The sequence below is a fragment of the Plasmodium falciparum genome (genome assembly GCF_000002765.6).
Source record: "Plasmodium falciparum 3D7 genome assembly, chromosome: 7".
Classification (NCBI taxonomy): Eukaryota; Apicomplexa; class Aconoidasida; order Haemosporida; family Plasmodiidae; genus Plasmodium; species Plasmodium falciparum.
Window position 1 is genome coordinate 604,717 of NC_004328.3, and position 12,953 is coordinate 617,669.

Sequence of the window (12,953 nt, forward strand, 5' to 3'; positions counted from 1 at the left end):
ATATATATATGTTTATGTGTCATTATATTTTTTATACTTAATAATAAAATATATATATAATATTATATTATATAGCACTGATCTACTATTTTATCCCTATATAACAACCTTGTAAGTATAACTATACAACATAATTACTTCCATACCATAATTATATTTTACAACAATAATAATATATATTATTATAGTAATAGTACTAATAATATACATATATAATATAATTTTTTCTTCTTTTTTTTTTTACTTCCTCTTTCTTTTTTTGTATTTAACATAATAGGATATATTACTATATGGATATATGTTTTCTCTTTTATTTTATATTTCTTTTATAAATGCACAATAAAAAATAAATATATATATATATATATATATATATATAATAGTTGAATTTTATTGTAATATAAGAACAAAGTTATTATTTTTAATATTTTCTATGAATATTTTTTATAATTTATAGTAAAAAAAATAAATAAATAAGAAACGCATGCATATATAATATATAAATATACTTATGTATAATAGTTGTATAATAGGATAATAAATTACATATAATAATACAAATATATATATATTTGTTTATTTATTATTTGTTATTTATTATTATTTTTTTAATTTATTTTTTTTTATTTTTTATTTTAATTTTTTTTTTTTCTTTGGATTCCAATACTTTTTAATGTTTCCTATATAGGTAATAATATAGAATTATATGAGATTTATTATTTTTAACATTTTAATAATAATTATTATTATTATAATTTATATAATATATAAATGTGTTTAAAAAAAAAAAAAAAAAATCAAAAAGATAAATAGTATGTTTTTATAATATTAGTACATAATATACATAATTCATAAGAATATATAATATAAATAATTCACATATATATATTAGAATACACTATAAAGAAATAATAATAATAATAATAATAATAAAATATGTTTCATTATTTTTACAAAGTATATATTTTTACCATAATAATATGTGCATCAAATCTATTTAATAACGTAATATATAATAATATATTATAAGTTATATATAAATATATATTTATAAAATATATATATATATGTGTGTGTGTGTGTTTATTCATTTACAGGATGGAGTAGAAATTGGAACATACAAATTATCATACCATAATGGAGGGAGACAATTCAGAATGTTAGCACAAAAAAACGAAAATGAAAAATCAAACGGAAATACCTTAAAGAATACATTGTTAAAAGATGAAAACAAAAAAGGTAGTAAAACAAAAAAACTTGATCCTCAAATTACATCACTAGTTAATTTAGTAGATAATATGGATATAAATGAAGAACAAAAAGATAAAATCAAAACTCTCACATTAGAATATATAAATAGTGACGATATAAAAAAAAAAAATAAATCAATTAATGAACTTAAAAAATACAGTAATAACGAAGAATGTAAAGAGCATATGAATAATTATTTAATGCATCTTCGTATGCAAAATGAGATAAAATATTTAAAAAGAAAAAATTTTTGGAATAATATTTGGATTGTTGTAATAACCTTATTATCAATCATTCTATTGATTGCAGCTATGGCTATGAATACATTCCCAGGATTTTCTGCTTTTCTTGTAACATTTGTTCTTTCAAATCTTATGATCTATATGTTTGCTCGTTTTTATCCTGAAATTAAAGTGCAATTTAAAAAATTTAAAGAAACTTGTACAAATTTGTTCAAAAAAAAAAGCAAATAATAAAATAAATATTTTGATATTTATTTAATATAATATTAAGATATATAATATGCTTTTTCTCTTTGTATATATATAATATAATTAATTTTTATATATTTAATTATTTATTTGTATTCATTTGTAATAGATATTATAAATTTCTTATTCATCCATTTGTTATTATTATTTTTTATATAAATATAATTAGCTAATGTATCACATGATCTTTTTTTTTTTTTTTTCAAATAATAAAACAGCTAGAACTCTAGCAAAATATATATATTTTCAATGTGAAAATACTTAAATTGTTATAAAAATAAAAAAAAAATTCTGATAAAAAATAAATTGTTCAATTTTAAGTTAATATATAAAAAAAAAACTTTTTTTAATTAACAATTTAAAATAAAACCATTTATACATATATATATATGTATATTCCTATTATTATATTATGAAAAAATGTTATTTATAATATTATTTAAAATAATAATATAATCATTTATATGTACATTTTTCATTTAATAAAATTTAATTTTTTATTAATCCTTTATATATATATAATGATATCCCTTAATTTTGTGTGTACATATAATATATTTTTAATTGATATTTTGTCGTATCATATTACCCAATGTTCATAATCCTTTAGTCCTTTTAAACATAAAATTTGTATCTCCTTTATTTCTTAATACTATATGTGTTGATGTTCTACTTTTGTTTCAACATCACACAAAATAATTTTTAAAATATTCCTCAATATATCTTCTAGGATTTTATTTTTTTCTTCCTCTAATAAATTTAATATATATTCATTGTATGAATTATCAATAGATCTATGTATATTATCCATACGATAGTCTATATTATTTTTTATATCATTCAATACATAATTAGATGAGGACACATATTGTGCCTGCTTTATAAAAGGATAATAACTTTTTATTATAGATATAAAGCAACTTTTACATTGTCTCAAAATAATTGAATTTCTAATCATTCTCTCATTGACTTCTTTTATATATATAACTTTTTTATTTATATCAGAAAATTCTTTTTCTTCTAAAACAATATTAGAAATATTCTCATATGTCCATCCTATAGATTCTAATATAAAATTAGAAAATGAAGATTTTAATAACATGCCAATATCATTTTCTTTTAATATCTCGTATTCATCCTCATTATCTATATATAAATCTAATCTATCTTTTAATAATTCAGCTACTTTCTCTTCTCGTATATTTTGTCCTTCCATCATTTCTTTCATAATGTCACCAATATAATAAAATATATCTTCAATTGAAATAATTTTCTCAAAAAATATTTTTAAAAAAAATAGATACTTGGGTATTTCCAGTATATTCATACATCATATCATATATAAATATTAAATTAAAAAAATAAATGGATCAATAATAATAATTTTATCTGATTCATCAAATTCACGAGAATCATATAATTTTCTTCTATTCACATTACCCAATATTTGATATGCCTCATTTATATTCTCAAATTTATTATTCAACAATAAATTTTTATCTTTATTCATCTTTGGATAGTATTTAAAGATAAACTGTAAAACTTTCTTTTAATTTCATTTATATGGGAATCTTATTTTACATCTAAAATTTCATAACTATTTTTAATATTTTACTTTTTTATTATAATGTAACTTTTTATGATCCAAAATGTCTTCTTCTGAAATACTACTTATCTTATTATTATTATTATAAGAAACATATTATTCAAAGAATAATTATTTCTGTATAATATAAATTTAATATAAATAAATATATTATTTCAATTCACAAGTATCTTCATTAAAAAAATATCATATTATATATTATATTGTTTATATATATATATTTATTTCATAATTTCATTTTTATTATAATTTTTAGTTTTTTTTTATTATAAATACCACCAATACAATCAATTAAAAAAAAAAAATAACATAATACGAATACATAAAATTACAGGTAGTATAAAAAATAGTTAAAATATATAAAACCTAAGCAAAGGCAAGAATACAAAAAATTCACAAAATAAATCAAAACAAAAGAAAATAAAATAAAAAAATGATAAAAATATTTTATTTTAATATAATAATACTCCCTTCTTTTTCCATTTTCAATTCTTTCTTTTTTTTTTTGATGTTTTCATATTATTTTATATATATATATTACATTTATATATATTTTTTTTGTATTTTCCTTGGGATATATTAATTAATAACTATTTTATTATATTCTATGTATATATAATTATTTACTATTACATTAATAAAAAAAAAATATTATATATATATATATATATATATATATATCAATTTCTATAATTGTTTTCCTTTAAAAAAACAAAAAAATTATGTTATTAAATTATCTACAACATGTACTACATATGTATATTTGTTTTGGAATAAATACGTCATATATTTATTTATATAATGATACTATGTATGCTTTTATATTTTAACAACATAAATTATTTTTTATTATTATAATAAATATTTTTATATCCTACGTATTCTTTTACATATATATATTTGAAAATACCTAAAAGTATATATTTGTTATATATATATATATATATTTTTTTTTATAATACGTTGGTGATACGAATTTTTTTTTTTTAGTATATTTTTATCATACGTAATCTTTGGAAATATATATTGTTTATGAATTATTACTCATGTATTCTAATTTTTCTTTTTTAAAATATTCAAAAAAAAAAAAAAAAAAAATTTATACAATGAGAACTAAATTGAAATAAAAAAATAGTAAAAATAATTTATATACATATATACCTATACATATTCATATACATACACAAACCTACATATTTATATATATATATATATATCTTCATTTTTTTTAGAAGAAACCTAAACTTCGACCAACGAAACTTTTTCGTGTCATTGATATACCACAAAACGATTATGACATGCCGACAGCAAGATCACCAAATCGGTATGTCCCATATGCCAGTGACCGATATAAAGGCAAAACATATATTTACATGAAAGGAGAAGAAACAGACCATTACAGTTATGTTCGTGATATATCTTCATCTGATATAATTTCGTCGTCCGAAAGTATGAAGAATTGGATATTAATGATATATATATCCATATAAATCACCAAAATATAAAACTTTAATTGAAGTGGTGCTAAAACCAAGCAAAACATATGATGCACAAGATACTCATATAGATGATATGGAAAACATAATGGATACATACGATGATACATCATATAAGCAAAGCTTAACACCAAGTGACACATCCACCAATAATCTTACAGATCAAGAATGGAATCAACTAAAACAGGATTTTATTTTAAAAATGTTACAAAGTACACAAATGAATTTACATAATGAAATTACCAATGATGATAATATACATAAGGATATAGAACCTAATACTTTATATTTTGATAATCATGATGAAAAACCTTTTATTACAAAAATCAAAGATAAATATCTTGATAGTAGTGGTGAAGAGGTTACTTATAATATTAATTGGAATGTTCCAATAAACACAAATATCACAACTAATACTACAGATGATCCAAAATATGTTTCATTGAATAATATATATTCCGGAATGAATTTAATCAATGATACCTTAAACTTTGACAATCACGTTGTCGATATTTATGGTGAATTATTGAAACGAAAAGAAAATGAATTGTTTGGGACAAAACATATATCAAAACATACACCTTCCAATATTTTTGCCAAACAAATATATGGTGACCACATTCTCAACCAAATAGATTTGTTTCATAAATGGCTAGATAGGAATCGAGATATGTTAACTCAGTGGAATAAAAAAGAAATGTTCACGAATTTAATAAATAAATGGAAAAGTTATGAAAAAAAAATATATTCCCCATATCATGGGTGACCAATTACTAGATCCTATGGATAATAGCAAGTTATATACTAATGTTTCTATGAAAATACACATGGATGGGTGTAATTCTACCCCTGAAAATTCAAACCAATATATTGAAGATGTTCCGAATATGAATATCTTAGATAATATTGAAAATCATATAGACCAAAGATATGAAAATGATATAAATGATGGTTTTTTTTGATGAACATATCAATTCTCAAAATAGGATGAGAGCATCTATTAATAAAAATTTGTAGTATGCATCTTTTCCTTTATCAAAAGTATTGGATATATAAAAAATTTACATTAATAATGATACAACATTTTACATACATATGCAACATTAATTAATAACTCTTATTTTTATCTAAACTGTCCTCTGCATTAATATATTTTCTTATGTATTTTATAAAATAATTTAATATAAATATATTTGAATATAAATTATACATAGTATTAATATATATCTTTAAAATAAATAAATATGTATATATATTAAAGATAACATATTTACAATAAGAATGATTAATTTAAATAATGATATGAAAATATAATTTTTAATACAAGTGTAAGAAAGTTGTATTTATAAATAATACATAAACATTTGAAAATATTGTTTTACGTTAAAGGATGGATTTACTTAATTTTTTAAAAATAAAAATTATTCTATAGTAACATTATTTTATCTTGAACATTACTTAATAAGGAAAAGTAAATAAATAAAAATAATATATATATATATATATGTGTATATATTCCAACTGGGTCGTAAATTAATATATTTAATTTACTTTTAAAATTTATTGTGTGAAATAATATATTTATGAACTAAATTTTTTTATTTTCATATTATATATATATATATAAACCTTAAATTTTGATGTAAATTGTTCAAATGATAAGATTAATTCTTTTGATGTATTATAAATATTTAATTTATGTTATATTACACATAATACATAAATTCTTCATAAAAAAAAAAAAAAAAAAAAAAAAAAAAGGTGAAAAACGAAAAAAATACATTTAAAATATATATTCAAGAATTATTAATTTTTAAAAATGTTCATACTTCAATTTTTTTTTTCTTTATATTATTAAATAAATTAAAAGTAAAATTCTTTGTTCATTTTCAAAATAATAACTTTTAACATTCTCTTACTTTTTAAGGTAAAAATTGTTAAGAATTCGTGTCGTTATTCCTTCTTATATTCTTTTATTAAAAATAATAAAATCTATATAATATATATATATATGTAATAAAATAAGACGATTTTTATTCTTAAACATATAATAATAATAATAATAATAATAATAATGTAATATATAAAATATATAAAAATTATATAATTATATAATTATAACTTATTTTTTTCTATTTTTAAAATATTATTTATAAAGAATGAAATAAAACGGAAAATAATATTTAACTTAAAAAAAATATATATATATTTAAATATTATAGTATAAATATATTTATATAAATTAATAAAGAAATAAAATAATTTTTATTATAATTATATTATATATAAAATAATATATACTTATACATAATATATATAATTTTATATATTTTTTTTTTCTCACAATACATATATAATATATATACATATATATTATAATATATATATATATATATATATATATATATAATATGTACATATATACATGCCTTGAACAAATTTTTTTCAAAAGGTTTCAAAAAAAAAAAAAAAAAAAAAAAAATTTTTTTTAGGGAGAAGAAATTTTTAAAATTTTAATTTTTTTGTCATTTAATTTGTTGACATTTTTATTTTTATTTTATTTCATAAAATTTAAGAAAAAAAAGAAAAGAAAAAATTTATCTTTATAAAAATATATTATGTTATATATATGTTACATATATATATTATATAATATTTTTTTATTTATTGTTATATATATATATATATATATTTTTTTTTTTTATAATTAATATATTTTATTTTTATTATTATGAATTAATTATTGATTAATTTTTATCTTTTTTTTTTGAAGAACTATATAAAGTTCTAATTAAATATTTTAATTACAAATTTGTGCCAAAAAATATATTTTTAATGTAAAAAAAAAAAATAATAATAATAAATAAAAATAAATAAAATATATAAAAATACATGTTATGGCTAAAAGGCACAAATTAAAGATTACAATTTTGTCAATATTTTTTTTTGTGATATTTACGGGGATTCATACCGTTTTCACAGCATTCAATAGAAAAGATTGTAAGCTTAAATATATCTAAATATTTGTATATATATATGTATTAAGATGAAAAATATCGAAAATAAGATATATAATATAATTTCTATATTCAATACATTATTATGTATTATATAAGTTTTAGTCCCCTTGACATTTTTCTGCATCCCTCATATTATTTTGAACTCATATTATATTATATATATATATATATATTTTTTTTATTTTTCAGGGTTAAAGTTTTATACTAGTTGCTTTGGTACGGGAGAAGTAAAATGGGAACTGCTAGCCTTGTTAACAGTTGTAAATATGCTTCTTTTATTATTAAACGTGAATTACAAAGAGAATATAAACCATTTAAATAATAAAAAGAGTGAGACAAGTGATATAAATGATGATTTAATAAATGTTGATATGCATGAATTTAGTAATAATGAAAAAGATGAAAGTAGTGATGAGAATGAGAAAGAGAAGAAATATAATAAATTAAAAATAAGATATTTATATAATGTTAGTAATTCTATTATTTGTTATTATAGTTTATGGATCTTATGTTATTATTTAATATACTTTTTATGTTTTTTAAGTTTTTTATATGGTATAAGAAAATTCAATAATAATGTAATAAATATATATACCTTGAGGACATGTAAAATTGATAAATTAACAAATTATATATTATCAGAAAATACATTTATTAGTTTATATTGGGCTATTATAAATTTTAATGTTTTTATGAGTAAATATACAGATTCCTTTTATGTAGTTAATTATTTTAAATTAAATTTTGAATTTAGTAATAGGAAGAAAAAAACACTTTTCATTCTTAATTATATGTATCAATTATTATTATTATCCTACACTATATACAAAAATATTACTTTATATACTAAAGGAGAATATAATTTAAATCAAATCATTTGTGCTCTTATATTTTTATGCCTAATATTATATACCATTTTAGAAATTACTTATGTGTTAGAAATTAATAGACCATGTTATAATGTACAGACCAAATTACCTTTCCATTATGTGTGGGCCATAATTTATTTATTTATAATTTTCACATCATCAGTTATTTTTTATTTTTCCGTTTTTAGTTATTCTATAAAAGACCAATTTGTGAATTTCCAAATTACCTTGTGGCTTTTTTTTATCTCGCTAACATATATAAAAAAAAATCAGTTATTCATCAAAATATGACATATATATATATATAAATATATATGTATGTATTTTTATTTTTTTATTTCATTTTAATTTTCTTTTTTTTTTTTTTTTTTTTTTTTCAAGTGTATTAAAACTATAAATAAAAATAAAAAATAAAAAGTAAAAAATAAAAAGTAAAAAGTAAAAAATAAAAAGTAAAAAGTAAAAAGTAAAAAATAAAAAATAAAAAATAAAAAGTAAAAAGTAAAAAAGACAAGATGGAATACATATATATAACATATATATAATATATGTATAATATTTTACAAAAATTATATTATTGGAGAACAATCAAGCAAATAAAATATTTTAATATAAATATTACATATATATATATATATATATATATATATATATATATATATTTATATATTTATTTATTTATTTTTATATATATTACTAATTTTTTATTTCATTTTTAACACGATGAGTGAAATGCGTGTTTATAGGTAAATGCAAAATAAATACTCCTTAACATATTAAAATTGATAGATATATACAAATGCATCCTTTTAAAAAAAATATAATATATATATATATATATATATATATATATATGTTAACAATTTACCTGTAGAAATTACTCTGTAAAGCATTTATGAATATATCTTTTTTATATAAAAAAAAATAACACAAAAATGGAGGGACCTATCTATGATGAAAATGATATGTGCATATTATCATGTGCTTTCCTTATTTACAACTTTGAATATAACAATTTTGAAATAAAAGAGAAATCAGAAATTGTTAAACAAACTAATAAGAAAATTAATAAATATGGAAATTTTATATTACTTAGTAATTATAAATATGTAAATAATTTTTCATATACAACAAATATATTACATTACTTTTATAAAATAACGGAACATTATATTTTTAAATATGTAAATAGTATCATCATTGATTCCTTATTTTTTTTTAAATGTATAAATGAAATAAAATATAAATCTTCTGATAATTTCGAAAAAGAAAAAATGAAAGAAAATTATAATATTAAACTTGATGAAGACAACAAAAGGTATATGTGTCATGACAACTATCTTTTTGACTACAATACTTTACACAATTATGTGGAACAATTTAAGAAAATAAAAGGTAAAAAAAAAAAAGAAAAGGAAAAAACTATAAAGAAAAATATAAATATAGAAGATGATAAGAAGGTTGTATTTACAAATTATGGTGATCAAATAAATATTAATAATAATAACCATATGAATGATAACTCTTATATGAAGAATAAAAAAATGAATAATTCTGAACCTATATTAGCATTTAAAAAATCATTTTTATATAAAATATGTGAAGTTAATGATAATTTGCATAATAAGAAAAATCGAATGATTTATCTGACCAAAATATTTCGAAAAATTATTACTAGAAAAAAGATAAGACAATTTATTTGTGAAAACGAGAAAAAAAAAAAAAAGAAATATTTACAATTTTTTTTACATTTATCTTTAGGAATTTTTATATACATTTATATATACAAATATATAAAACAAAATTATAAAAGTATTGAATTTTTTATCTTTTTAAATAATTTAAAAAAAATCAAACAACTATATTTGGATCAAATTCCACATATGGACAAAGCAAACATTTTGAATTTTATTAAGCACATAAAGTTTATAAACATTCAAATGTTTCAGTATATATATATATCATTTTTTGTTAATATATACAAGTTTGTTAATTTTATATATCACTTGGCAATGTTGTCTCTATATAATTACTTTAAATATTACTATGAATGTGATAAGGATTTAGATAACAATAACAAAAATAATAATAATAATAATAAATATATATTTAATATTAATAGTGTTAATAATATTTCGTTAGACAACAATCATAAGGACAAGAAAGAAGATAATCATGAATACATAAAAGAAGAATTTGAACATAAAGGCTATTCAAATAATAATTCATCCAATTTTGAAAATCAAAATATTAAATATCATTCTTTACTTATTAATAATGAATATAAGAAACATTTAATATTCGACTGTTATATATACATTTTTATTTTTTTCAAATATATAAAACATTTAAGAAATACTATGAAATGCAAAATTGAAAAAATACAAAATAACATTAAAAAGATAATAAACATATTTATCAACATATATCATATAAATAAAACAGAAATAAATAAAAATAAATGTAATGTCTCTAAAAAGGTAAATATATCAAATTCCCACAATCTTATAAATAAAGATGAAAATGTAAAATTAAATGAAATGAATCATAACATATCATGTAATGATCATTTTTATAATATATATTCCAACTACATACATTTATCTAAAAAGTACAAAAATTGCATAAAAATAAATTACGAAATTATAAAATCAATTCATTTGTTCCATTTGTTATTAAAACATTTTTATAATTATTTTCCTATTTTGAAAATCACGAATAACCAAACAAACAACCTTATTATTTATAATTATTATGACAAATCATATATCTATCCATATGAAAATAATAATAATAATAAACAAAATGTTATAAAAAATGTGGAAAATCAAACAATTGATGTCTTAAAAAATAAGGAAGAAAAAATAAACAATTTTAATGTATTTAAAAATGTCAATGAATATGAATTGGATTTTTTTTATTTCAATGAAACAAAAAATGATGAAAATGGAACCATTCATAGTTTAGTAGAATCAACCAAAATGGAAAATTTTGATGATATTTTATTAAGTGAAAATGAAAAAGAATTATCTTCATATAATTTGCCACAAAATCATATATCACATGACTACTTATTAGAAGAGGAAAAAGACCAACATAATTCTGTCAATTTTTTAAGTTCAGAAAAATTATTTTTATATCTTATTAACAATAAATTGGATCACATTTTACTTAATGTTCATATGTATAATTTTTCAAACGAAAATGGGACAATAAAATATACCCCGATAGATGGATATAATATTCCTGTTCCTAAAGAAGAAAACGATATGAATAATATGGTATTACAAATTGGGAATGAGAAATGTCATATATACCAAAGTAGTGATGTTTTAAAATGTTTGAAAGGTCAAACGAGTGTTTATAACAAAATTGAAGAGATATTAAATCAATTATTTAATAATAATATTATGTTAAATCAATTAAATTCTAATATAACTACTGAAAATTATGTAAATTATGTAAATTATGTAAATCATTTACATAAATACAATAAAAACATTTTGGAAATATATGATGATCATATTTTTGATATGTACTATAAAATACCAAAAGAAAAATCAATAGAAACTGAAGAATCAATAAAAAATAAAACGTTACTACAAGTTAAGATATTCTTAGATTATGAAAAGTTATATAACAAAAAAACAGTGGAAACACAAACAATAGAATCCGTTTTCAAAAAAGATAAATCTATACAAATTATGAAGGACAAGGAAATTTCTACAATAACACAACAATATAGTCAAACACAAAAAGTAACCAACACATTGTTTTATTTAAAAGATATTTATGATTAAAATGATGCATTTGTCATTAAAATTGTGAAATATTAATATATCTGGCAAAATGATATTTAAAAAAATAAATAAATAAAATAAAAAAATAAAAAATAAAATAGAATATAAAAAAATTATTTTTTTCATGATGTAAAATAATATTAAATATTGAACTATATAAATATATATATATATATATATATATGTATATTTTTTTTTTTTTTTACACATTTATTGAAATATGATTTATTTATGTAGGAATGTTTTTTTCATTTCGTTATATATTTCTTTTTTCTTATGAATACACTATACATGTTATATATATATATATATATATGTATGTATGTATGTATTTATTTATTTTTTTATTTATATTTATTCCCATTTTTTAAATATATATATATTATTCTTTTTTAAAATAAAAAATACATATTAATATTT

At 17.3% G+C, this 12,953-nt stretch overlaps 4 protein-coding genes and 1 pseudogene across 4 annotated transcripts, besides 1 other annotated feature; 4 read left to right on the forward strand and 1 right to left on the reverse strand.

The window, feature by feature from the left end:
• Positions 1 to 936: 936 nt before the first annotated feature.
• On the forward strand, positions 937 to 1,724 carry PF3D7_0713100 (Pfmc-2TM Maurer's cleft two transmembrane protein; the record flags this gene model as incomplete). The annotated part of the gene is made up of 2 exons (XM_001349002.1): positions 937 to 1,005; positions 1,098 to 1,724. 2 exons carry the CDS (start codon positions 937 to 939, stop codon positions 1,722 to 1,724), a joined length of 696 nt encoding a protein of 231 aa, XP_001349038.1.
• A 670-nt stretch (positions 1,725 to 2,394) lies between these two features.
• On the reverse strand, positions 2,395 to 3,069 carry PF3D7_0713200 (exported protein family 1; the record flags this gene model as incomplete). Its single annotated transcript, XM_001349003.2, has 1 exon — positions 2,395 to 3,069. The coding sequence occupies one exon, from the start codon at positions 3,067 to 3,069 to the stop codon at positions 2,395 to 2,397; it is 675 nt and encodes a 224-aa protein (XP_001349039.2).
• A 1,511-nt stretch (positions 3,070 to 4,580) lies between these two features.
• PF3D7_0713300 lies at positions 4,581 to 5,806 on the forward strand (annotated as a pseudogene).
• Positions 4,581 to 5,806: a sequence feature (erythrocyte membrane protein 1 (PfEMP1), pseudogene).
• A 1,935-nt stretch (positions 5,807 to 7,741) lies between these two features.
• On the forward strand, positions 7,742 to 9,024 carry PF3D7_0713400 (GPCR-like receptor SR25; the record flags this gene model as incomplete). Its single annotated transcript, XM_001349004.1, has 2 exons — positions 7,742 to 7,844; positions 8,054 to 9,024. 2 exons carry the CDS (start codon positions 7,742 to 7,744, stop codon positions 9,022 to 9,024), a joined length of 1,074 nt encoding a protein of 357 aa, XP_001349040.1.
• Positions 9,025 to 9,668: 644 nt separating this feature from the next.
• On the forward strand, positions 9,669 to 12,533 carry PF3D7_0713500 (conserved Plasmodium protein, unknown function; the record flags this gene model as incomplete). The annotated part of the gene is made up of 1 exon (XM_001349005.1): positions 9,669 to 12,533. One exon carries the CDS (start codon positions 9,669 to 9,671, stop codon positions 12,531 to 12,533), a length of 2,865 nt encoding a protein of 954 aa, XP_001349041.1.
• Between the last annotated feature and the right edge of the window lie 420 nt (positions 12,534 to 12,953).